Here is a 24,723-nt window from a genome sequence, read left to right on the forward strand (position 1 = left end):
ATATATATATATAATAGATATATAACAGATATATATAACTTGCTTTTAGGCAAAGCTAATCACAACACATTTACAGGCCCGACAGGGGAATGAGAAGTCTGAGTCAGTGCTGGCAGACTGCCCCAGATGAAAAAGCTACCATCCAGTGAGCGTGACTTGTGAGACAGGCATACTCACCAAAAAAATGGATCTTTTGAAGTCTGCAGTCATCTAGGTGAACTGAAATGAGCGCAGGAATACGTGAACTGACATTACTGCAAGTATCTTAGGCCTGTATAAAGGCCTCACGTACTCGTCCGAAGGCCTTACGTCCTCGCTCAGGTCCAATTCTCTGGCCAGCAGGATCTGTTGAGGCCACATCGCTGCAGGCTCCCGTGCGTTAGGGCGCGGAAGGGGGAAGCTTCACGCCGGCGGCCCCTCGCAGCACGAACCGCAGCAATATGGAGAGGCAGTTGCGTCTCCCCCCTTCCCCCCCCGTTAACGGCCGCAGCCACCCAGCAAAACCACCGATTTGCCTCAACCGCATTAAAGCTCCCTGGCAGGCGGGTGCCCAAAGGCTCCTCTTACCCTTTTGCCACCGAGGCAGCGCCCATGGGGCCGCCGCCGCCGCCGCGTTACCCACTCTGGGAGGTGGTTTCCGCCGAGGCCCGGCCGGCGGCGCGGCGGAGGAACAGGCAGCGCCGAGAACGCGCCTCAGCCGCCGCCGGTGGCCGGCGACCGTTGGCCACGGGGGCGCGCGCGGGGCGGGGCCGCCGCTGCCGGCCGCAGGGGCGCGGCGAGGGGTGCCGGCCGGCACCGCCGCGCCGAGACACTGGCCGCCCGGGGCCCCTCTCCCCGCGGAGGCGGAGGCTGGCGGCAGCGCTCGCTCGCTCGCTCGCTTTCTCTCCCTCCCTCCTTCCTTCCTTCCCCCTCGCCGCGGCTGCCATGGAGAACGAGGAGCGACAGGAACTTGTGTGGCTGCCCTCAGTAAAGATGGCGGCTGCTGGGCGTCGCCCGGCCGCTACCTAAGGCCAGCCGCTTCCCGCCACGGAAACGGGCCGCGGAGGAACAGGCCACCCGCCTGCGAGCCCTCACCAAAGATGGTGGTGGGAGGCGTTCGCGTTGTCCAGGGAAGGGTCAACAGCGTGACGCGTTTTACTTCCGGGTGAGCGCCGCTAGGCGCCATATTGTCTTGTTCGTGAAGACGAGGAGCGAAGGGGGGGAGAAAACGGCCGTGAACCGATAGTAACGGCAGCACCTGCGGCGGGAGGCGGGGGAGATTGTAAGTAGCGGTGCGGGCAGCCCTCGCCGAAGCTCCTGGGGAGGGGCTGGCGGGTATGAAAGTGGCCTGATCGGCCCCTTCACTCCTCCTCCCCCAGCCGAGCTGAGCTAAGCAGGGAGGCGTTGGAGGGTGTTGAGCGCAGTGTCTGGAGCCGCTCGCAGTGCGTGAGGAGCCGGCGGCCCCGCGCCGCCTCCGGGCGCAAACTCAGGTGCCTGGACGCAAAGGAAAGACCTTAGCTCTTCGCCGTCCCCCGCGGCCCKGGCGGCCCAGTGCGCATGCGCGGGAGCGGGGGGGACAAGAGGCGCCTGGGGCCGGGAGCCCTGGTTTTCCCCCGTGCTGCCCAGCGCGCATGCGCCGCCGCCGTGGCGGGGGTCCTGGGGTGGCCKCTGGGGACGGGTCCCGTTACCTGCYCGTGCGCATGCGCCGGGGCTCCGCGGCGGGCGGTCCCGGGGCTGCGGGGTGGGCGCCGCCGGGCAGGGGCGCCCGAGTCCTCCTCTGCCCGGTGAGCCCGGCCTGGGAGCTTTCAGCCCTGGAGTGTGATGGGGAAAGGCCTGTGCAGGGGACACGTAGCCAGGCCACGGAGCAAGTGTGCAGCTTGGCCAGGGAGTTGTCTGATGGCTGCTTTTCAGTTACTAACAAAGTAGTGCCCATGAGTGCACAGCTGAGAACATCTGCTCACCTAGCTGGTAACCCAGTTAGGAAGCAACGCTTGCTCTAGGATTTTATAGTTGACTGTATTAACAACCTGGCTTGTGCAGATAAAATCTCTTTGTGGAATATTTGTGCTATTTCATGAGCATTCAGGAGTTCATTCCACTGGAGGGCTCCAGAGAACTAAAACTGACATTATCATCACATACAGCAGCTTTGTAAGACACCTACACCTGGTTCTATAGCTTGGCAGTTGTTCCTGAATGGAATAAAGAATTGATCTTTAAACAGTCCACAAGTTTGTGAGCCTTTCTCCATTAAGCACTTATCCAGACAGATTTTAAGTAATTTCAGACAATTGCATGAAGTTCAGTGTTGAATTAAACATGGATAAGATGTGCTAATCTGAACCTTTACAATTAAGGATGTGCTATCCCAACTGAAATGTGTCTATAGTTTCTGAAACAAGTTAATGTACAGAGTAATCTAACAACATAGGTTGTTGTTCATCTATTAAAGTCTTACCTATAATTGTTTGTCTATAAAAGACCATTTTTGAAAGTTATGCAAGATAGGAAGTAACAGGTGATCTAAAGGATTTATTTTAAAGTAAATGATCAGCAGCATTTTAAAGATGCCAGATCAGTCTTCCTTCAAAGCATAAGGTAGGTCTACCAGTAGACAATAGTCCTGCCTCATTTTACAAAGATAGGGTTACAAATAACAGTCTGATACAGCTGAACAGTTATATCATTTGCAGGAGTAAGAAACCTCATTCCAGTTCTAAAGTTGTGCTGAGCTGAGAGCTGCCTCTCACGGAGGTAAACGGTGCTGTGGCTCATGCTAATTGCAGAACTGAGTGGGAACTGAGAGCCTTGGTTTCATTGAGGGACAAGATGCTAGCATTATTGTGAAGTGAGTAGTAAATCAGAAGACAAGCTACTGATTATTCATTTGTCTGGGGCAACAATGAACCTTATGTCATCTCCGCTGTTTTGCATTGCAAGACTTCCTATACTGTCTTTTTCACATGTTGTGCAGGCTCCTGCTACAAAGATTGTTTTCTATGCTTTTGGGCCCAGAGATTCTGTAGAACTTAAAAGTCCACAGATTCAGTATGGTTCCACAAATTCTCAGTGAACAGCTTGCCGTATCATCTGTAGTGATGTTGTCTTAACCATGGTTAATTTTCAGTTAAGCTCAGGATTATGCAAAAATATTATAGAGGCAGGAGTATCCACTCTCTTTTCATAACTGAGGTACATTGTGATCAGAAATCTGTCTTTCACAACAAATAACACAGAGCAGCTTATCTGTGGGTAGGTTTTATTGGTCATTCTTGCTTCTATTTCTAGCTAGTCTGCTATCATTTGATAGTTACATTTGCTGTTGGGGGTAAAATCTGTTCACAACAGGGAGGAATACCTGTTTGTTTAGCTGTTAGTTCTTGCATTTTGTTAATTAGCTGCTGGTGCCATTTGGTCCAGAACGTGTCCTTCAAGAAGGAAGTTGCAGATGGATAGTGCGTTTCAGGAAAAACAATAATGTGTTACATGTCTATCAAAGTCTCATAGTGGATCTTCTATTAGAATGATATGTGCACAAAGTAATCAGATCAGATTTTTTTTCCAAACTTGGTAGAATTTTGACTGAAACTACTTAATTGTTTTTAGTAGTAGTTTGCAGTAATGAAYAGTTTAACAATGGTTTCTGTGCTTTATGGTAGCCAAAGTAATGCGTGTCCTTATTTCTTCAAAATACAAAAAGTAAGTAAATGATATGTTAGTCTTGCCATTTTGTATCTTGCCATTTTGTGCTTTTAAAAAAGATTGGCTACAGTTTAGCGTAGCCACTGTAGATTTAAGTTTAAAATAACAGAAGTTGGAAGCCTCACTCTTTGAATGACTCACTGTAGAAGTTTTCATAGCACTCTTTTTAATTTTGGCTTTTGTTCAGTCTACTTCATCTTAGTAGTACCATAAGCATTAGTCAGACATATGAACCAGATTCTGGAAAACTTTGTAGATACCAGAAAAGCAGTTTTCTTCATTTCCCTTTATGTTTCTATATTTTGGCTCTTGGTTAAGTATTTGGAAAACCTGTATTCCTCACTCTGAAAAAGAATAGCTTTTTTGTTGTTTTAAGTTCAGTGAAGTAATTAAAACTGTTTTCCAGCACTGTAGTGATACTCATATATATATAACTATAAATAAGCTGAAAGATTTTATGTGTCTTTTGATTTGACATCTTGCTAGCAGACCCCAGCACTCAAAAATACATTGCTGTTGTTTTGGTATCTCAGAAAAAAATACATAGTATCTCAACATTAAATATCAGCAACAACTTAGGTCATGCCATAGATACTATAGCAAAGTCTTTTGTCACATGTAAATAGAGTATGTGAAACAGAGTAACAGACAGGATAGTTATTCTAACTTTTTCAGAAGTATGCAATTACAACTCACCTCTGAAACATTTTACTTTCTGATCAGCGGTTGAATATAGTATTGTAGCAAAGACTGGTTTCATCAGATAAAATGGAAGCTGGTGTGTTTTTTTCTGAGTGATAATCCATGTTTAGTTTGACTCAGAGTGAATATGTCTGCAGCACTTCTGTAGTAGCTCCTAGTGTTTGTACACAGTGCATTGGGTGGAACATTCTTCTGTACTCCCAGTTATTTTCAGCTGCTTAGATGGACTAACTACCTGGATTTCAAACATTAAAACATGAAGGCCATCTGCTGATGATTTGTATGGTACCTTTTCTGTTTTTTTTTTTTTTTTTTTTTGTATAGAGTGGCTTGTTTCTCAGGGTGCAGAAGACATTTCTTCATTTTCATATCCCTTTTTAGTCACACCTATTATATACAGATTCATGCAGTAAAGCAGTATTTACTCCATAGAGACACAGTCATGAAGGARGTGCTCCACTTATGCTTCCTTCAAGTTTAGAGCACACTAATATAGGTATTCTTGGAATTTATACAGTCTGGGTGCTTTACTGACTTTGGACGCCAGCTCTATTGGAGRCTGATGGTAGCCAAGATGGTCAGGTCTTTGCTCTTGTGAAACTTGTGAACTGTTGAGGATGTGGGGGGTTTTCCCTAGAATATTTAAGCATGAGTCCTTCTAGCCTTATCAGTGAGGTCTAGGTTATTATGACCCTGATGAAGCAATAGCATAAGGAGAGAAAGGCGGAAAGCTGGTTCTTTAGCAAGAGTGTTCAACTTGAATTCTGCTGGTGGTATTTATCTGATTTTTGTCTTGCTTTTAACTGCACTGCTCCAGGTATTGTAAAAATATGAGTAGATTTATCCTGCTTGCAACTGGATGGTTCTGCAGAACTCATCATGCAAATTTGCCACCAACCTTAAGTCACTGTGCTAAAACATCACAGTATCAATATTCTTTTGCAATAACTCCCCCAGATTGAAAGGAAAAGACTGTACATTAGAACAGGACACTGCGCGAAGGATCAGAGATCAGATTGTAGATTTTAAGGACCTTTGCTTCCAAGAGCTCTTCATTTTTCTTAAGGTCCATCTCCTGAGCCTAAACCCATGTGGGCCAGAGATGCTCTCCGAGAAGTATGTGGTGCTTTTGAGATCCTCCTTCCCAAGCTGTGGCTTGGAAGACCTACTGCAGCTGTGGAATTCAACAAAAAGAATCGACCAGAGACTGGTTGATATATTTGCTGCTAGAAGCACTTACATTATCTTGAGCTTATGCCAAAAGGTTACCCAGTTAATGACAATGATTATGAAATAATTTTAATGGGAATTAAGTAAACAATGATTATTTTACTGTAAGCTATCTGTTAGGGTCCTTCCCTTCAGCTACTCGGTAGACTTAGGCAAAAAGTCATGGCTGCAGTGGCAGTTTGACTTAAAGGACATAAGGAGGTWTTTTTTTTTTTAACCTAAATATTGACTGATGAAAGGAACATCAAAAGGAGCAAGCCTTCTTTAAACYGTGGGGTCCAAAGACCATAGTTGTGTAGGGGTTCTGGGTACATKCTGCCTGCTGTTTCATTTATTTTAGATAAAGGATGCTTCTTTGCAAAAGCAGAGTGTTTGCTTGTAAGGGCTGCAAGACCAGATCTTTTTTCACCAGAGGAATTTCTACAGAAATTTCTATGTATTAGAGCTCAGATTGCAAATAAAACTTCTCAGGCCAACTCACATCACATCTGGAGTTGTCATTCAGAGATGATAAGTAACATTATCAGCAGGGTGATGCAATGGCCTCTCTTCTGCATCAGAAAGCATTTGGTTACTGGCACTGGTTCAGTAGGTTCCAAAATCATCTGTCGTTAGTCTACTTGTTTAGAAGTTTGAATAAATCTGATTGCCAGATTGTGTCTTTGGAGATTTGGTCAAATGATTTGATGTCTGGTGTAGGAATTCTCAACTTTGATCTCTTCAGCTCATAACGCAACAGAAGGTATTCTACTAGGACAGCCTGAGTTGTGAGCTGTCCCCTTGTATCTTGAAGTTGAGATTGTGTGCGCTGCCTTTAATCTCGCTTCTAACTTGTATTCTTTGGAAGGTGAAATTAAATAGGATACTTGCTTTTTCTGTCAAGATATTTTGATTCCAGGAATTTTTCTGCCACTAGCCAGCAAGAATCCCCAGATCTCTTCCTCTTCTGCAGGAGCTGTTGTTACGTAAGTCTATGTGACCCTTTTATTGAGGAGGAATATATTTTCACGATGATAGGAGATTCTTGGATTCAGAGAAATTTCAGAAGAAAGAGTCTGCTAGATGCACTCATCTGAACAAGTAGATATGGTTGATTCTCTTGATGATGCTGTTATGGAGTTGAGCTGACTTCATAAGCCTCTGTACTGCTTATTTTGGACCATCCGTGTGAATTGGAGTAATTTGCATTATCCATTAACTTGCAGGAACAGTTTTTGCTTATGTTTACCTGGAAAATTTATTAGTATTTTTCAGTTCTGTGGTCAGTGTCATAGGGCTTGTAATGAAGACAGTCTCTCCAGGAGGATAAACTTCATCTTTTTAGAGTCGCAGAACTAACTTCACTCCCGGAGACTGCTCCTCTCTGTTATTGACAGGTCCAACCGTAGTTACCTCTGTACAAGCACTGTTGAATTGGATGACAGATTTCATGAGCTTACACTATAAATCTGCCAAGGTAGAGTTGCCCCACGAATCTGAGGGAGCACATTGGATCTCAAGCTCTGTTGGTGACCTTGTCTAAAAAATGGCTCCATCTTTGACATCCATGAGCCACCACTAGGGCCTTCACCAAGCACTGAGTCATTGGGAAATCGTCCGAAAACTGTGTTGCCTTTGCCAGGATGGTGTCCCCAACTGTGGGAATGAGTCTGTAGCTTGCCTCAAGGAACTATGTTTTGCGGGGAGTRTGGGGGGAGATTCCCAGAGTTAAAAGAACGCACATGAACTACCACTCAGAACTCTRTTTTCTGGTAAGTAGCTTCTGTCTGTGTACTTCTCAGTGTGTGTGATGTGTCTGGACACGTCATGCAACTCTGTCAGAAAATACCTTATTTTGTGGAGAAATRGATAGGCTAAAGAAGATGGACTTTTTTTTTTTCTAAAAGAACAGGTTAACAGTGACTACAGCTGGTCTACAGCTGAGGTGTGTGTCACAATTGAGGAAAGGAGAGGAAAGGTGCCTTTAAAAATATTTGTTCTTTCTCTGTCCTGGCCTAGCATTTTATCAGGTAAAATCCTGAAGTAAAGTAGAGAGTTTGAAGCCTGCTTAAATTTTTTGTGGGTACTGTTGGCTCTGAGAGACTGATATCTGTTGGGGATCAAGGTAAGTCCTAGACATGTCATTGTTCCTGATTTTGTTGTCAGAACAGGTGCTTTCACGAGCAATCCTCTTGAAAATATTACTTTTTTTACTAGTAATTTGGTATACATAAATTTGAATAGATTCAACCTTTGAATATAAATCTTTTTTTAAAGCTTACAACAGCACATACCCCTGAACATGTCTGCTTTTAAAAGCTTTAGCAAAATTTTGTGATATCCCGTTGACTAGTCATAATCTGTGATGTTCAAGTACACGTAACTGAACACCAATGATAATTGATTGGATGTTTTTCCTTCTTGTGATTGTGTTTCTGTATAAAAACAGAAAAAAAAATCAGAATTGGCTTTGTTTTTTCCATTAATAAACAGATTTTTGATAGATTCAGGTTCCTGTTCTGTGATCTGACACGAGGGAACAATTCTTGGAGTGCCAATAAATACTCTACTGTTACTCATCTTTGCTAGAAAGAGGAAATACAGAAAGGATATAACCAACTAAACTGGAGGGTAAAACAGCTAAATGAGAACCATATTTCGTTGTCATGAGGGAGGATTGTGCATGCATTTTCCTTTGTGGATAGGCACCTGTAAAATCTATTCTTTGAACCTGTTTCCTTTTCAGAAGCTGTTACATGCTCATTACCTACCCCTGACATCAGAACCAGAGTGTCTTAATGGCTTCTAAATTGACATACCTCTCTCTTAAGAAGGAGGTGTCTTCCTAATATTTGAATTTAGTAGACTTTAGGATGTATTCATCTTCCTCCTTTTCAGTGTAACATAAAACATTTAATGGGAATTTGGATGSTCTGCAGTGTACTTGGCCTCATATTACTAGCGGGAAATCAATTTAGAGCTGTCTAGTTCTGTTGGGTGAGGCCTCTTTCTTTCAGGAGATGCTGATCTGGGAATTCTGTAAGAAATCCAGAATTGTTTGTTTTGTGTGGCAGCACCCTAAATTAGTTTTGGCAGTGTAAATTTAATCAGAAATCTTCCTTGTATCTGTAACTTTTCTCCATCCTTTCATTATTATGACTTGCGTATGTGAAAAGAATGTCAGCTTCTCGTCATATGCATCAGCATAAGGGGTTTCAACTATGCCAAGGATGTTAAGTAGTTGATTTGGTGGGGCAAGGGGTGTTGTTCTCCTGCTCAGTATTGGGGCTGATTTCTTTACAGTAAATTTAAAATAGCTGCATTTTTGTACGTTCTTTAGAAGTAGTTTTGGCACCTTCCAGTTTATGGGCCTCATTTCAAAACTCTTATTTTGGTGGCTCTCACATCTGGTTAGTCCATTTTGGGAATACTTGCATCAATCTGTATGGATGCTGTTATTTTTAACATCTTTAAAATAGCTCCCCTGGCAAAGGAAAATGTCTGATGGAACAATATAAAGCTTATCTCTAAAAATTCTTATTATACATATCATGATAAAGTTACACAAGATGTTTTTTGTTTTTATGTAAAACAGACTAGCATCAAGTAGCCTATATGCATGTAATTGTATAGATGCACATATATATCAATTTTTTTAGTTAYCTTTTTGAATATGATGATAAAGAATTAAAACCAGTTTGTTTGCCCCGAAACTTAAAAAAGATGACATCATTAAACACAGCAGTACTTAGCACAACAATTYGTAGAAATAAAAGAACACTTTTTAAAATATCTGTAGCCTCCCTGTAGTCAGTGAGAAAATGGTTTATCTTTAAAGTCCCCTTTTCATGTTTGTGTTATATTAAGTTAACAAAAATAGCAAAAGTGCTATTTTCACTAACTAAGCAAGGAGTAAAAGCTCAAAGGAGTCTATTTCTCTTCTAAGAACAAAATGAAGTGATGATATTYTGCTGTTTCAGGTCATAAGGTAGAATTAAGCTTTAGAACATCRTTTCTGTTCGCTGTCTGTGGACAGTGACTGTTACATACATCATTTAATTGTAAATACTGAGTATTTGAATACATTATATTTTCTCTTTTTGCCACTGTATTTTAAGATTGATTTTATTTAATAAAACCACTTCAAAATGCTAATTTTGTTTCCTCCTTATGCAATTCCTATTTCTGTCAAAAAATAGCACAATAGAAAAGATGAATGAAAATAAATGGTATGTGAGAAATGGTTTTAGCCATTTTCACATAATGTTTGAAAAGTACTTGTGTGTGTACATACACAGGTGCATGAAATAATGTATTTGCTCAAATATTTGTGTAGTACGTGTTTCTGATTAGCAAAGGAAGTCTTATGCTAAATTTGACAGTAAAGGTGTTTGCTTGAAAGCCAGCATGTGTTAGTTGCCAGGCTATGAAAATCGGCATTTCTTTGGGAAAACAGCTAAAATACAAATGCACTGCAGAATCAGAATCTTTAAAATACAGATCACAAATTAAAATTTGCATTTTCAAATGGTGGTGATTTTAAATCAATCAGCTCTGGATAGTGTAATTTGAATTAACCAAATCTGAACTTCTTGAAAGTTTAACAGAATTGTTGCTGTCTTGTCATACTGTTGTGGCATGTATTTCTATCAGAGTATAAATCAATTACCTGTCTGTCATGTCCCTTCAACCTCTTGCTTTGCACTCCCCCACTTGACTTTTTTCCCAAAAATACCAATAATAGGGGGAAAACATATCTCTGGGGAAAATTGAAGACTCCAGACTGTATTATATTGTAGAGCAGTGCACTAGCAGCTGTCTATACTAACAAATACAACATGACTGGGATTTTTCTCTTRTCCTGAAGCCAGCTGGCACAGATGTACAGTCCCTGATCTTCTGAAGCAGAGTGGCCCCATACATGCTGCTGGTGGTGTGCTGGTCCCTGCCATCTCCTGAAGTTTTCTGGGACCAGCATGGCAGAACACTATCTGGCCTGGAGTAGAGTGGTGTCGAGAACCTCTTCTAATGTTGGTACTGGTTGAATTCCAGTGCTGTTCTGAGGCACTGCTGCATAGTCTGGACTTGACCTCAGAGTCCTAAAGGAAGGCAACGTAGTGTAGGGAAAACCAGGRTGGGAAGGACTCTGCTGGTGCCCAGAGTCAGGATCTGTCTCTTGTGCTACCTTCACAGATGCTACAGGATGTGGCTGCAATGTACATTTGCCTCCTTCCCATGATAAAGCTCAATTTATGTCTTTGGACAACTTGTGGAATAGCGAGATAGTTGTTGACTGTCTTGAGTGTAGGTTATATAGAAGAGATTCTGAGGAATTATCTTAGACACTTACAATCCAAACTGGTGTTTCATTCCGTCCATGGTGAGGATCAAGGCCTGAGAATAAAGAAGAAAAAGGTAGAATACTAAACATCCTTTTCAGTGATGAATCCATTAGAAACAGATAAACGACGGGTATTTTAAYAGGTACAAAAGTTTATTGCTAACTAATTGCGTAAGTTGGAACCTGTCAAAATATCTGATTTGTCCAAATTTTAGCAGAGAGATACAGTTTTGACCTAATAGGATCAGATAAGATTTATTTTTATTTTACTGGCTGTATATAGGTGTCTCCAATTCAGTTGAATTTATAGATGTGTTTTAATAATATTGCTGCGCTTTCTTAAGAGAACAATTTAACCTTGTAATTTTTTTGCTGAGTTTATTTTAGTGACGTATCGCAAACTTTTTCCAAAGTAGTATGTATTTAGGTAAATAAGTAATATCAGAAATACTGAAATACATTTTTGTCATTGATAATGTGATTTAATAGTTGGAAATGGGCACTATGAGGCAGTTCAGTTCTTTGAAGACCAGTGATTATCCTGAACCACAGTTGATGCAGATTTAATGTGTTAACAAGTTTATTTTGACAATTGAAAGATGTCTGGATCCTGAAAGGGAAGATGAATTGAAGGGAGGAAGAGACAGAATGATTTCCTTTTTTCTTATTTAAGGRTAATAATAGTTACGTGAGATTACTGTTTCATACTTAATATGTGAAATATGTATATATGAGCACTCAGAGAACTAGATGTTGCAGGACCAGTGTAAAGGTTACATTAAGTGGCAGAGTAGTTACCTTATTAGCCACTTTCTCTATGCTCATCTAATGTAAGAAAGTTCACTTCCCAGATACAGAGCAAAATCCTGATGACATGCACTCTRTATTCACCTGCTGAAAAGCTTGAATATCATAAAAATATCATTKAAATAAAAATATTTGGAAACAGGTTTTACCTCATGCTTTTCTCTGGTATTAAACTTGATCTGGTCTTGTTGAAAGTCTCCAAAARGGGGTTTGCAACTGAAGTTTTCTGAGCTATACCTGTGTAGTCTTTGTATGGGCTTGAGTGTAAGTGGTCTTAAAACTAAGGTGATGTATAGGTTTTTCAGAATAAAAATAAAATTTGAAAAAAATACAGAAAAATAATTTAGCCTGCATTTATCTTTGCATGATTCAGCATSCCATAATATTATGTTCAGCTTTTTTGGTAGCTTGCTGCTCTCTTCCTGTACAGTCCTGCGATTATTTATGAATGTGTAGCCATTAAGCATGAGGTCTCTTTCTGGGCAGGAAATAATTGCTTCTGTTGTGTCTGCTGAAAGCTGACCTTGTGTGTAGGGATACATGTATACTGTAAACTTTTACGAGGTAAAAATGATTAGGRATATATTGTTGGTTGTGCATCCAAATGACACTGAGTGCTTTGAGTTTGCTTCCCCTGAAGCAGACTGGCTATATTCATTCATTCTGTATAGCATTTGACTGTGAGTCTCCKCTAGATTGTGTGTGCTGGCCCAATGACTTCAGGAAATAAATATTTTTGTGGGGGTTCTTGATTTTTTTTCCCTTTAAGTTCACAGTATTTGAAGCAGCCCACATAGGTGATGTTTTATAGCATGAAATCAAGCATTGAGTTGAATGCCCCGTGGAATGGCATTATGGCATGTAAGGTGTTTGAGAGTGGAAAGCCCTCTGAGTTGTTAATAGAGACTACGTAGGGCAGAGGGAGTCACCCTTGGTGCAGTCTATCCATACTGGCATTTGGGAACAGTTCCTGGAGTGAACCACCTCCAAAACTGTACCCTGACTTGGCCTTCAAGAACGTGATTTGAAGCAGTGTAGCTAGTGCTCTCTGTATATAGCAGGTGGATGTACATAAGAGATGCAAATTACCCAAAGAATTTGGTGTGTAATTATGGACATACYTGCTAAACTGCTGTACCTCACTTATTTCTTGCAAATCTGGTCCTGGAACGGCACTTGAAAGAGGTTGTGGAACTCCCCTTCTATTAAGTTCTACTGCTGTTACCTGCCACTCAGTGAGGATATACATCACTACACCAGAAAGGTTTCCGCTGATTTTAAGGAACCATGTGGTAAATCTGCAAAAATGCAGTGAAGTTTTTCCTTAGATTTTAAGGCGTATTTCACTTGGAAATTATAATGAGTTTATACAATACATAAAGCACATGTGGAGAGCATAATGTACCTGTTAAGCTCTCCAATATAATTGTTAGTGGTCTGTTTATCATCGGTGACTTTCCTGTGTCTTGGTTAACAGCCTTGTATGTAACTTGTGTAGAAAAATACCCTTTATTCCCTAAAAAGCAGGCAAGAATATGATTTAAATATCATCTTGTTTATTTTAACTTTCTTTAAATTGCATTTATTGGCATACATGTGTTTTTTCTGATGGACTTTTCATGTCTCTTCTTGAATGTCATTTTGTAGTTAATTTCCTCACAAAAATATGGAGGAAGCATACTAATCTTCTGAAATCTTACAATAATATTTTCAGATATTACTCTAGAGGATGAACCATTTCCTCCATTTAAAAATACTGAGCCAACATTGCTTCAGCTTGCTTTGGAAGGCTTAAATGTATCTGCAATAATATAAGTTTCAGTTATGTGATATTTTATGGGCATCCATTTAAACATACAACTATTATTTTTAGTTGAAGTATAGACTATATAAAGAATTAAAAGATGTGGGATCAAGGTGGACAACCTTGGCAGCAATGGCCTTTGAACCAACAGCAGTGGATGCAGTCATTTCAGCACCAGCAAGATCCAAGTAAGTACAGAAAGCTTTGTGGATATAATTTTATCTGTTGTAATCTGAATTTTAGAGTCTTCATCACGGATCATTACTGATAATTGCTTTATTATATCTGATTTCAAGATAATACGTTTATGATGCTTTTCAGAACAACTTAAAAAAATAGAATCCATACCTTGATTCCTAGAATTCTGACACTTCTAATATTTAATATGCAAAATAGACCTATAACTGAATTTTCTTGCATAAATTATCAATATTCTACCAGTCGTACAGACCTACATTTAAACCTTGTGTTCTTTTACAGAAACTATATGCTTTTCAGTTCTTCAGCCAACCTAAATCATAAGAAACCTTCATGTGATAAAATCTGTCTTGTTGTTCAGTGCCTGGGTGGTAGAATTTTTAGTGCAGATGTATACAGAGAAAAACCTCTCACTGAAACAGTTGCTGCAATATTTATTTTAGGCTGCAGTAGTGATGATCATGACCTAGTTCATTCCCCAAAATATTTTAATCAATAAAATATAATTTACCTTAAATTCTSTAGAAGGTAAAAATGCAAAACATATGGAGGTATCCAGAAAAGAGGTAGAGAAATATATTTAATAATCAAGCAGAATGAACAGATTGACTAGTTTTGCACTGTTGTCCATTGCTTAGATTTCTGCAACCTCTACATTTGTTGACTTGATAATAAGCAATAGACAATACTRTTCTCAGATGACAGTGCAATTTATTTATGTACAGGTAGGAATGATGGTAAAGAAAATAGGGGAGAGAACTGTAACATTAAATAGTATTCCAAAAAGCAGATGTTATACAAAGACCATACATTGTAAAATATTTTCTAACTATGCACCTTTCCTAAACTTGAATCTTAATGAATTTAGAATTTAAGGATATATTTCTTTCTGACATAATTAGTATACTTAAGAAATAAGAGCGCTGCTACCATCCAGTGCTAATGTGAACCTAAAATAATCTGTTTTAGGGTATTTTGAATGTGCWTAAAAAAACTCTACTTTAGCAAGTGTGTACATTTTGACATCTGCAGCCAGTTYGTTTTATTGTATGTTGTGAATAAGTAACAATTCTGCTGGTGATACTTGCTGAAGGTAAACATTGCCTATTTCTCTTTAGCAATTAGACATGTAATTGAGAAGCAGTGTTAAATTTCAGAAACGCGAACACTAACCTTTTATGTTTTCACTATTTATTTTAGGCCAGATAGACTGGGCTGCGTTAGCTCAAGCATGGATTGCTCAGCGAGAAGCCTCCGGACAACAGAATGTGGTGGAGCAACAGGGAATGATGCCAAATGGACAGGATGTTTCAGGAATAGAATCTGGTTCAAACAACCATAATAATTTTCAAGGGGATCCCAACTTCAACAGAATGTGGCAGCCAGGTTTGTTTTCCTTCCCACTCATTTCTTTTTTCCTATGAACAAATTTACTTTTTGTCAGGCATGTTTTGGGTTTGTGTTTGCCATGTCCCTCAGATTTCAATCAGCAACACTAACTGTGGCATCAACTAATTAACCAAGAATTAGGCAGCTCCTCTGCAGTTAGTGTCCCACGAAATATGGGTAAGAGTAGAGATACAAAGGTCTTATAACACAACTTGCTGATTTGTATATAAATAAAAACATTGGTTTATAGTAATACCTATGCAAAAGATTTGAATATTGTAGAATGATGAAGTGAATTGCAGTTATATATTTATTTCCCCAAATCTGTTCTTACATCTTACATGCTTCATTGGTTATCTGAAGGCACTGGAAACTGCAGCACTGAAGGCAGCAGAATGCTTTAGAATTTTAGGACATCTATTACTCTCTGTTGTAGCCCAATATCTGMTTCTGGCATGACTTTGGCATGTAGAAAAAGTTCTTAACAGGCAGATGCTGTCTTTAGCTGTCTTTCACATATAGAGAAGTTAATATTTGCCTTTTTTGTCTWGTGTATCTGATGTCATGCATAATTTTTCATGTATAAGTTAAAGTTGTTTAAAAGCTTCTGTTAATATTGGTTAYTTTCAGTTCTTTATAATTGTCTCAAAACTTTAATTTGTTTTTAAAACTTCATAAAGTAACACTGGCATCAGGCATGGGGTAGAAACTGGATATATTCTACTAAGATTTTTTTCTGAAGTTGTATTCCGAAAATTTTCCAGAAGATTTGTTGCTTCAGCACTATATTTGTAACTTGAAATTTGTGAGGAAGGTAGTTTGTAAGTCTTTGTGCCTGCCTTCTGTTGGCTCAGTAAAAACTSCATTTCATGCTTGATTCTATTAATGATTGAAACAGTAATACCTCTAGTTTTCCCTGTAACTATTCAAATTTACATAAGTGCAATATTTAATAAAAGTAGACTATCTCAGAATATCATTGGTAGTTCTTATACGTGCATAAAAATGGATGTAGATATCATGTTTCACTTAAATTTAACATCACTGCCCTGGGCTGCAAGTTATTGTACCCATGTGTAAGAATTTAAACTTTACTATGTGATACAAAAATACAGCAAGAATATGCTGTATATACTATTGTAAGCAGAAGTTTGCACAGAGATACTGTGTCGTTATCAAACAGCCATGTTCTTTATATGATCCTCCAGTGATGAGTTCTTCATCTTATCTTGTTTCGTTTGTGAAGTGAAAGAGAATAAAATCTTTAGTGTTAGTTTTGCAAATGGTCACAGAAAGGTAAAAACGAGGAAGACGTTTTGCTCACAACAGGACATTTGGAGCTCAAGCTCCCCCAGAAAATGGAGAACAGGAACGCATCCATTAAGAATTAGATCAGAGAGCAAAAAAATGTGGCTACCTCTGTTGAGGGGAAACTATGCCAATTAATTCTACTACTGTTATTAGGCATCTCATTTAAAAAAATGTTGTTTCCCAAATCTTTTGGGATACTCTGATAAAGACCATGCTGATGCAGGTACGACTYAGCTTCCCCTATTAGGCAGCTTCACTCTTAGTTTATAAAAGTAATCACAACAGCCAAACTAAATCATAGTGTGTATGTTTAGCCAAAATACTCCTTCACATATTCACTCTGTTTCTAGAAAACTTCATCTTTCTTCATATCCTTTCCAACTTTTTCAATTAACTTTGGATCCGAAAAGTCCTGTGCTTGCTACTGACAAAGGAGGATAATGGCAATATAAAAACTAACTGCATAGCTAGCAAACAACTCATTTTGAAGGGTGTCATGTTCCAGGAGTGAAAACAGCATCTGTTGTGTGCAGCTTTGAAGTTTTCAGTCAGTTAAGTTAAAGTGAACCAGGCATTTAAATGTTGTCAAATATTAAGACATATATTTATRAACAGTAACTGTTATAGGCTGTTCCTAAAAGATAAAGCATTCTGTCCTGGGAGGTATTGGCTCTGGAAAAGATTTGAATAATCAGTTAAACATGACTTTATATGATAACACTGAGAGTAAAAGGAGTGTTATAATCTTTGAACCTACAAATAAGGGGACTACCAAGTAGAAAAGCTGTGTTATACCTTTTTAGTGGCTACAGTAATGAATCCAGTTCTGACACTGACAGACAAAAAGACTCTAAAAATGAGAAAAAAAATAGAAGAATTATTAAAGAATTAGGCTAGGTATTAATTCTTTAGTGATGAAAGTTTAATCACAGTTTATATGGATCTGTAGGATGGATATAAGTTTTAGACTGATTTCTTGAGGAAACAAAGCTTATGGCCAGAAGAACTGTTTATTCATTCTTCTCAGTAACTTCACTCTGTTAGCGAGTTGTAACTTAAGTTTGAGGGCTAATGGCCACAGCTTATACTGGGACCTCTGTTAGGTATTGGAGAATCCGTGGTTAACATCCATTACTAAGACACATGACTTTGGAAAACAAATTTAATCAATTTTGCTGCTCACAGACAATTTGTGTCTATAATAGGTCTCTTAAGTCTATCATGCAAAGGAATAGAACAGCTCAATGGTTTGAAGTTTAAATAACAGAGAAGCAGAGAAGTAGAGGCAGTTCCTTAACAGTTGGTACAATTTGTAAGTGCTGTGGGCTCAATATCCCTGTAAACCTAGAAAAACAAATTTACAAATTTAGAATTTATTTGTCTTCCAGAACATATGTTCTRTTTCAGCTACAGCTGAACAGCTACAGCTGTCTGTCTGTATTTCTCTCATTTGGTCAAGGAAATTATTAATCAAGACAGTATAATACAATCTGTAGATCAATGATTCTTCATAACTTTACCATCTGTGTTGCTTTGAGGAACCATGTGACTCATAAATCTTATTAACTTGGTATTGAATTGTATTCTAAATCCTAAACAGAATGGGGAATGCCTCACCAACCCCCTCATCCACCTCCAGATCAGCAGTGGATGGCTCCAACCCCAGGTCCGATGGAAATTGTTCCTCCATCTGAAGACAGCAACAGTCAGGACAGTGGGGAATTTGCTCCTGACAACAGGCATATATTTAACCAGAACAATCACAACTTTGGGGGACCTCCCGATAACTTTGCAATGGGGCCAGTGAACCAGTTTGACTATCAGGTGAAACATATTTGTTGCTTTAATATTGTAGACGTGCAGAGTCCCTTCCATGGATGTGTTCCTCTAATATCATCTAGCGGCGACTTTCATTCTTCGGTTCTACAAACAACTACAGAATCTGTTATCTGCTAAGATACGTTTTYACAAAATACTTTACAGAAGACGACTTTAGAGTTTTCAGTTCTATTTTGAGGCCAAAGTTTTTTTTCTATACTAGTTATGAGAAATGGTTGTTGTGTGCAATGCTAAGATGACTCACTGTTTTCTAATATATAACATTATGAAGCTTTCTTTGTATAAAGAAAGGGGGAAAAATAAAGTTCAGAAATACGTACTTAAATACACTAGATAATGTACTGCAGGGAACAGTCCTGTATTTGCAGGGAGATAGACTGGATGATCTATTGATCTTTTCCAYATCTATCTACTGTGATTCTGTGAATAAAAAATGGTGTTTCTAAAACTCCACATCCAATTTTTTCTTCATTTTTGGCATACAGATTGTGTAGCATAATAAAATTATAGRCAGTTTTAACACTAATAATAAAAGGGGGCATTGAAAAACTCTTTAAACACAAAAAGCTTATGGATCTCTCCCCAGTTTTCAGTACTCTACTTTCAAAMTCTTGAAATAAATGACGAACTGTACCTTTTGGAACATCCACTTCCTATTCATAAACAAATCCAAGGGAAGACTGACAGAACTGTAGAAATGTGTTTCTATCTTCTGTCCTGCTTTTCTCTATTATTAAATATTCATGTTCAGCAATATTGTTAGACAGGAGGTGAGCTAATCATTTTCAAATACACTAGGTTATAATAATTTCTGATGTTTACTATCATAGGATCAAAACTTAATTTCTCAAAATTCTCTAAATAGTACATAAAATTTGTTTTGCTCACAGGAATATGTGACCTTAAATTGTAGTGGAAGAGTGCTTCTACTACTGGTGACTTAAACAGATAGTGAATAGAATGTAATAAAAAAATTTTGATGCTATAGCTTTCTTCCTAAGTGCTGTCATCTTAAATAGTTGTATTAGGCATTTCTGACCACCAAATACAACAAAAACTGTATATCGCAAGACTTGTGGCTCTTGGGTTATATAAAACCTTGCTCAGAACCCAGAGTCTGTACCAAACTTGCATATTTATGTATTTAACATTTTAATCAACAATAAAATTTATTTTTGCTGATAACATCCATGAATAATTACTCAAAAAAGTACAGTGCAAAAATTTTTGTGCAATAAGAACTTGAACTTTCCCTTTTTGTCATCAACTTGCAGTTGCAGGAAAGACTAAGACTTTATTTTGTATACTTTTTGTTTAACTGCATGCTCTGATGATAAGCTGGCAAGAAATTGATGGAGTTAGATGGTGATTGTAGGGCCTAATGTTTAGCTCAGTATGAAAGAAGGTCATTTGAAGCCCTTTCAGCTTTGTTATTATCCGTGCTTATACTCTAAAAATCATTTTCAAATCTGTAAGTTAACTCATTTAAATATTTAAAGGAAATCTGTTTCTTGAGGACCACAGGAAAGCATGGATCCCTACTTGCATGGATTTCTGTAGACCAACTTGCACACATGCTCATGATGTATATAGTATTAAATGTGAAGAAAAATAAACTGCATTACTCTTTCAGCATGGGGCTGCCTTTGGTCCACCCCAAGGTGGATTTCATCCTCCTTATTGGCAGCCGGGACCACCGGGGCCACCAGGGCCACCAGCACCTCCTGCACCTCCTCAGAATCGAAGGGAAAGACCCTCGTTCAGAGACCGTCAGCGTTCACCTATTGCGATGCCAGTGAAGCAAGAGCCTCCACAAATTGGTACATGTTAACCGCTCTTTAATGAAAGAAACATGAAAGCATTGTTTTAGAAAGAGATTTTGTTTTAAAAAGAATTTGAAGACWTTTTTTTCTTATAAAGTAAAAAAGGAAATGAAAAAGCTATTATTTAATGGTTTTGACCTGTAGTCTGGTGCATTATTTGTTTGAATGGAGATGGAGGGTTTGCTGGTTTTTTGTTTTGAAGGTTTTTCCATCTTACAAAACTGTAAACCTCACTTGTGTAGATGCTGTGAAGCGTAGAACTCTTCCTGCCTGGATTCGTGAGGGCCTGGAAAAGATGGAAMGAGAGAAACAGAAAAAACTGGAAAAAGAGAGGATGGAGCAGCAACGTTCACAAATGTCTAAAAAAGAAAAAAAAGCAAGCGAGGAGGCTGAAGAAGGGGATGGTCCACGGTTACCTCAGAAAAGTAAATTTGTAAGTAGAAGGGTTTGCTTTTGGCTCAGATTTATGTTTCCTGAAAGGTATCAACCTTTTGGTCTCTTCAAAAGAGAGACTGTGTATTTCAATTTGTCTCTTTCTGTTACTTAAAGTTAAGTGTATATAGTTAATTCTTTGTTAATATTTACTTGATATTTTAAAGTTGTTAATGGCTAACAGGTAAAAGTATAWTACTTATTCTGTATTAGCAAAGAATGATAAAATGCTTGTTTCAGTTTGTATTTTGGAACACATACGGTCTTTAAGGAGGTATGCGTTCTAAATAAGTAGCTGAACGAATTCAGATATTGGTGTTTGTTGAACTGAACTAGTTTAAGGAGCTTTGTGTTACATTCACTTTATTAGTTAGCCCATTTGTTTGCAATTGTGAGTGCCCATCTGGCAGTGAACTGACAGTGTACTTATCCCATGTGAGAAGGGAGGGATCTGTGTGTTTATTGCAAGGGAAAACAGAGAAAAGAAACAGGATTTTGTGATAGCTGTAAGACAGACTCCATTACAAAATAAATCAAGCTCATTAATATAAATAGAAACTAATAGGCTTAAAATCTAAATTTTTCTTGAAACGTACAATGTTGTTCTTATAGGACAGTGATGAGGAAGATGAAGATGCTGAAAACACAGAAGGTGTAAGTGTTGGGAAAATCAGCAGGAGTCCATCCCCAGCTCCTCAAGAGGAGCAAAGTGAACCAGAAATGACAGAAGAAGAAAAGGAGTATCAAATGGTATTAATAACCTAGTTCTCACCAAGTATTTCTATTTGTTGATCTTCACATGCATAACAAAATTTAAGAAGTTTTTCTCTGCCTGATACTGTAAATACAGTGGCAGTACACATCATACAGTGAAGCAGAGTTATATGTACATGTCTTTTTATAATACTGTCTTTTTAATACAGACAAGGACATGGGTTATATAACTCACATCTAGCATAATAGTGGAAGAACAGAATGACTGTAATCTTTACATTGACCAGTATTATTTCTGCAAATTTCTGAGAACTTTTAATGATTAAATGCATCTATCTGAAATCTATGCTTCAACCTCAGTTCCTGTGCAAAGAAATCTTAAGTATGTTCTTGCAAGAAAATGCGAGAAACTGTTTAAGTCCTGGACCAGCAAGAATTTCACTATCTGCAAAACCTTTGTRCTTTGATATCATAGTTTTTGCTTTAGGAGGGGGAGCGTGACACTCTCATGAAAGCAGACATACCTAATTTTAGCAGTGAGAATTAGTGGTTCCTAAAAGTTCTGTGTTTGATATTTCACATATAGCGAAATTACTATGTCTCGTATATTGCTGTTCTGTTGATGTTTTCTGTTTYCTTTTAAGTGATGTCTGTTGAAAGAAACCATTAAATAAAACATGCAAAATAGTGCTTTTATAACTATTAAAAGAAATGAAGTTGTGTTGTGGATTATAACTTGAATGTCTGTTTTCATCAGGAGGTTTTATTTTTAACCATATAAAAATTTTTCTTCAGATGTTGCTGACAAAAATGCTGCTGACAGAGATTCTTTTAGATGTCACAAATGAAGAAATTTATTATGTGGCCAAAGATGTACACCGTAAAGCGACTAAAGGTATGCTTTTTTTTTTTTTTTGCATTTTTTTAAATTTCTTCTGTGAGTATTCTGTATTTGCATGTCTCTAGAACACTTAACCTCCATAGCTGTCCCCCAAGAACAATCCCAGTATAATGCATCCGACTTGATAGAGTTCAAATCCAGTAATCATGTACTGTTGTCCTGTGCAGTGTATTGTGAGTTACTTCAGTTATTCCATTTCCTTCATACGATTCATTTATTTAGTTAAAATGGTACCTGTGTGTCAATCRCTCTTGAGCTGTAGCTGTTTCTTAATGCTATCATTTTTATCTCAAGTTCTTAGCTGTTCAGAAGTGAAAAGAGACGAACTTTGAATCCTCAATTAGTAATTCTTTTGCTTTTACTATTAACATGTTACCGTGCTTACATAACAGATTTTTTTTAACATAGTTGAGTTAAATATGTAACTACTGAAACTTGAAAATTATGTGCAGATGCTGTAACTTGGAAAGTGATTTATGAAYGTAGCTATGTTTTTTTTGTTGACTATTAATTTGCAGTTAAATTCTAAGTCTTCGTGGTCAGAAAATCTAGAATTGGTTTTAAATGGATGATGCGTTTTTAATGTTTCTTTTCTCCCCTCCAAGAACAGCAATAGTAGTAGATTTAACAATACCGTAGACTCTCATGACTATGAAATCGTGGCTATTTGTGTTAACATGTTGTTCCTGTTGTTGATGTGATACAAAGCTCCTGCAAAACAGCTGGCACAGTCCAGTGCACTGGCTTCCCTCACTGGACTCGGTAAGTATGTTCCTTATTTTTGAGAGGGCTTAAAGGGGGAGTTTCACTCTTGCCTTGCGTTTCTAGAAATTGCATTTTCAAACTAGATTTTAATTGCTCAGGAGTGTGGGTCACTTTCCAATAACTTTATCATTACCAGCACCTCTGTTTGTTCCACAGGTGATCCTACTGATATCAGTGGGGTGGTTTTTGGAGTAAAGGACTAGTCAGTGTGAGTTAGTATATCAGAATCTTGTCCTAATTTTGAAAAATATGTAAAAACATGAGATAAACTTACTTTTCAATAGGATGATTGTTCCAGGAGCACACTGCAGTCTCTTAGAGAGAAGAATACGTTTTTTATATTTTTCTCCTGTTTTGATCCATCCAAACAACAAAGGAAAGTTGGTAGAACAATAATATTTATAAACAAATGTTTATAAATAAAAATACAATTTTTGGAATTTCTATTTTATTGAAAAGCTACATACATACAGAGGCTCTCATATGTCAGATTACCAATTAAAGGCAACGCAGGAAAAAGAGCTTGAAATTCCAGCCTGAGACATAACARCAGAAGATCTTTCCCAACACACACTTTTTATCATCTAAAATCATAAGACTACAAAGTGTCACTGATCATTTATGTGGCCAGTACGTGGTATTACAATGAATTAGTTTGAAGGTTCTCATTTCGAGTATTCAGATGCTTTAAAAGTACTTTAATAAAGATCATAAGAACCTCAACTTCAAAGAAAGTAAATTAGCTCSATGTCAGATGTTTAAATTGACTTTATTTTTTTTATCAGTCCAGTAATTATTAATATCTTTGGGGAGAAGAAAGACCATTTCTGTTCCATCTCTGTACCTGTCAAAATGCAGTATTTTCTAAATCAGTATAGAAAAATTGATATGGCATTCAGAATTTCTGTTGCCTTGGACTACGGAGGCGGCTGAAGTCATTTCAGAGATATCTTCAGGGAAAAGTCCTGGGCATTTCCCTGCTCTTTCTGTGCGGTTGCTGATAGGAAGGCATTGTTACGATCTCCACAAGGAGTTTTTTTTGCCCTTCCATACAATGGAAACGGTATCGTGATCACATTGGTTGCCTGACGAAAATAGACAAGCTGTTCCAGAAGGAGTAGAACCAGACACTAAGCATCAATGCAGATATGGGGGCCTTGATCACAACAGTCAAACAACATTGGCACTTACCAGAATAAAGTGGCTTCTTCAGAGAAGAGAAAGTGGAGGAAGGGCAGTGTTACTCTCCTCTTTGCCCCCCAGAAATATTAAGAACAAAACTTAATCTTTCCTCGTGATAGACTGGACTTTATGCACGCAGGTGGACTGGGTGGTTATGGATCAGGAGACAGTGAAGATGAGAGGAGTGACAGAGGCTCTGAATCATCTGATACTGATGATGAGGAATTACGACACAGAATCAGGCAAAAACAGGAAGCATTTTGGAGAAAAGAAAGAGAACAGCAACTATTGCTAGAAAAACAGCTAGAAGGTAAATCACGTAATGTCTTCCTATTATGCTACTCCATGTGTATTCTGCTATTTAGAGAGTATATGTTAATCAGTTCAGGCAAAAGAACATTTTGAACCAAAAATACAAAGCCTAATTTAGAAATGTTGTCACTTTAGTAATAAAAAACATGTTCAARTTACTTCATAAAAATTAGGTTCGCTTCTTTCTAACAAGGAAAAATCATTAAGTATATTTTTCTTAAAATATTCTATTTCATTGTTAAGAGAGCAGACATGTTACAAACATACATATATATGCATATATATGTGTGTGTGTGTGTGTCTAATACACATG

At 38.4% G+C, this 24,723-nt stretch overlaps 1 protein-coding gene and 1 long non-coding RNA gene across 4 annotated transcripts in view; one reads left to right on the forward strand and one right to left on the reverse strand.

Annotated features, from left to right (window-relative positions):
* Positions 1 to 748, reverse strand: part of LOC146594790 (uncharacterized) — a 52,258-nt gene extending 51,510 nt beyond the window's left edge. For both annotated transcript variants that reach the window (XR_014896109.1, XR_014896110.1), the window contains exon 1: positions 178 to 748. This is a non-coding gene — a long non-coding RNA (uncharacterized LOC146594790). The remainder of the gene's footprint in view (positions 1 to 177) is intronic.
* A 379-nt stretch (positions 749 to 1,127) lies between these two features.
* Positions 1,128 to 24,723, forward strand: part of PNISR (PNN interacting serine and arginine rich protein) — a 28,370-nt gene continuing 4,774 nt past the window's right edge. The window contains exons 1-10 of one of the 2 annotated variants that reach the window (XM_085306938.1): positions 1,128 to 1,261; positions 13,614 to 13,732; positions 14,943 to 15,128; positions 18,043 to 18,266; positions 19,915 to 20,101; positions 20,347 to 20,537; positions 21,149 to 21,286; positions 22,046 to 22,145; positions 22,860 to 22,913; positions 24,238 to 24,408. In XM_085306938.1, coding sequence (XP_085163064.1) covers positions 13,645 to 13,732; positions 14,943 to 15,128; positions 18,043 to 18,266; positions 19,915 to 20,101; positions 20,347 to 20,537; positions 21,149 to 21,286; positions 22,046 to 22,145; positions 22,860 to 22,913; positions 24,238 to 24,408 — 1,339 coding nt within the window. In that variant the 5' untranslated portion in view covers positions 1,128 to 1,261; positions 13,614 to 13,644. Of the gene's footprint in view, positions 1,262 to 6,567; positions 6,694 to 13,613; positions 13,733 to 14,942; positions 15,129 to 18,042; positions 18,267 to 19,914; positions 20,102 to 20,346; positions 20,538 to 21,148; positions 21,287 to 22,045; positions 22,146 to 22,859; positions 22,914 to 24,237; positions 24,409 to 24,723 lie in introns of those variants that run through there. The other variant, XM_085306939.1, reaches the window with a different exon arrangement.

The sequence above is a fragment of the Rhea americana genome, unplaced genomic scaffold (genome assembly GCF_003343005.1).
Source record: "Rhea americana isolate MKP2758 unplaced genomic scaffold, rheAme1 scaffold_25, whole genome shotgun sequence".
Taxonomy (NCBI): Eukaryota; Metazoa; Chordata; class Aves; order Rheiformes; family Rheidae; genus Rhea; species Rhea americana.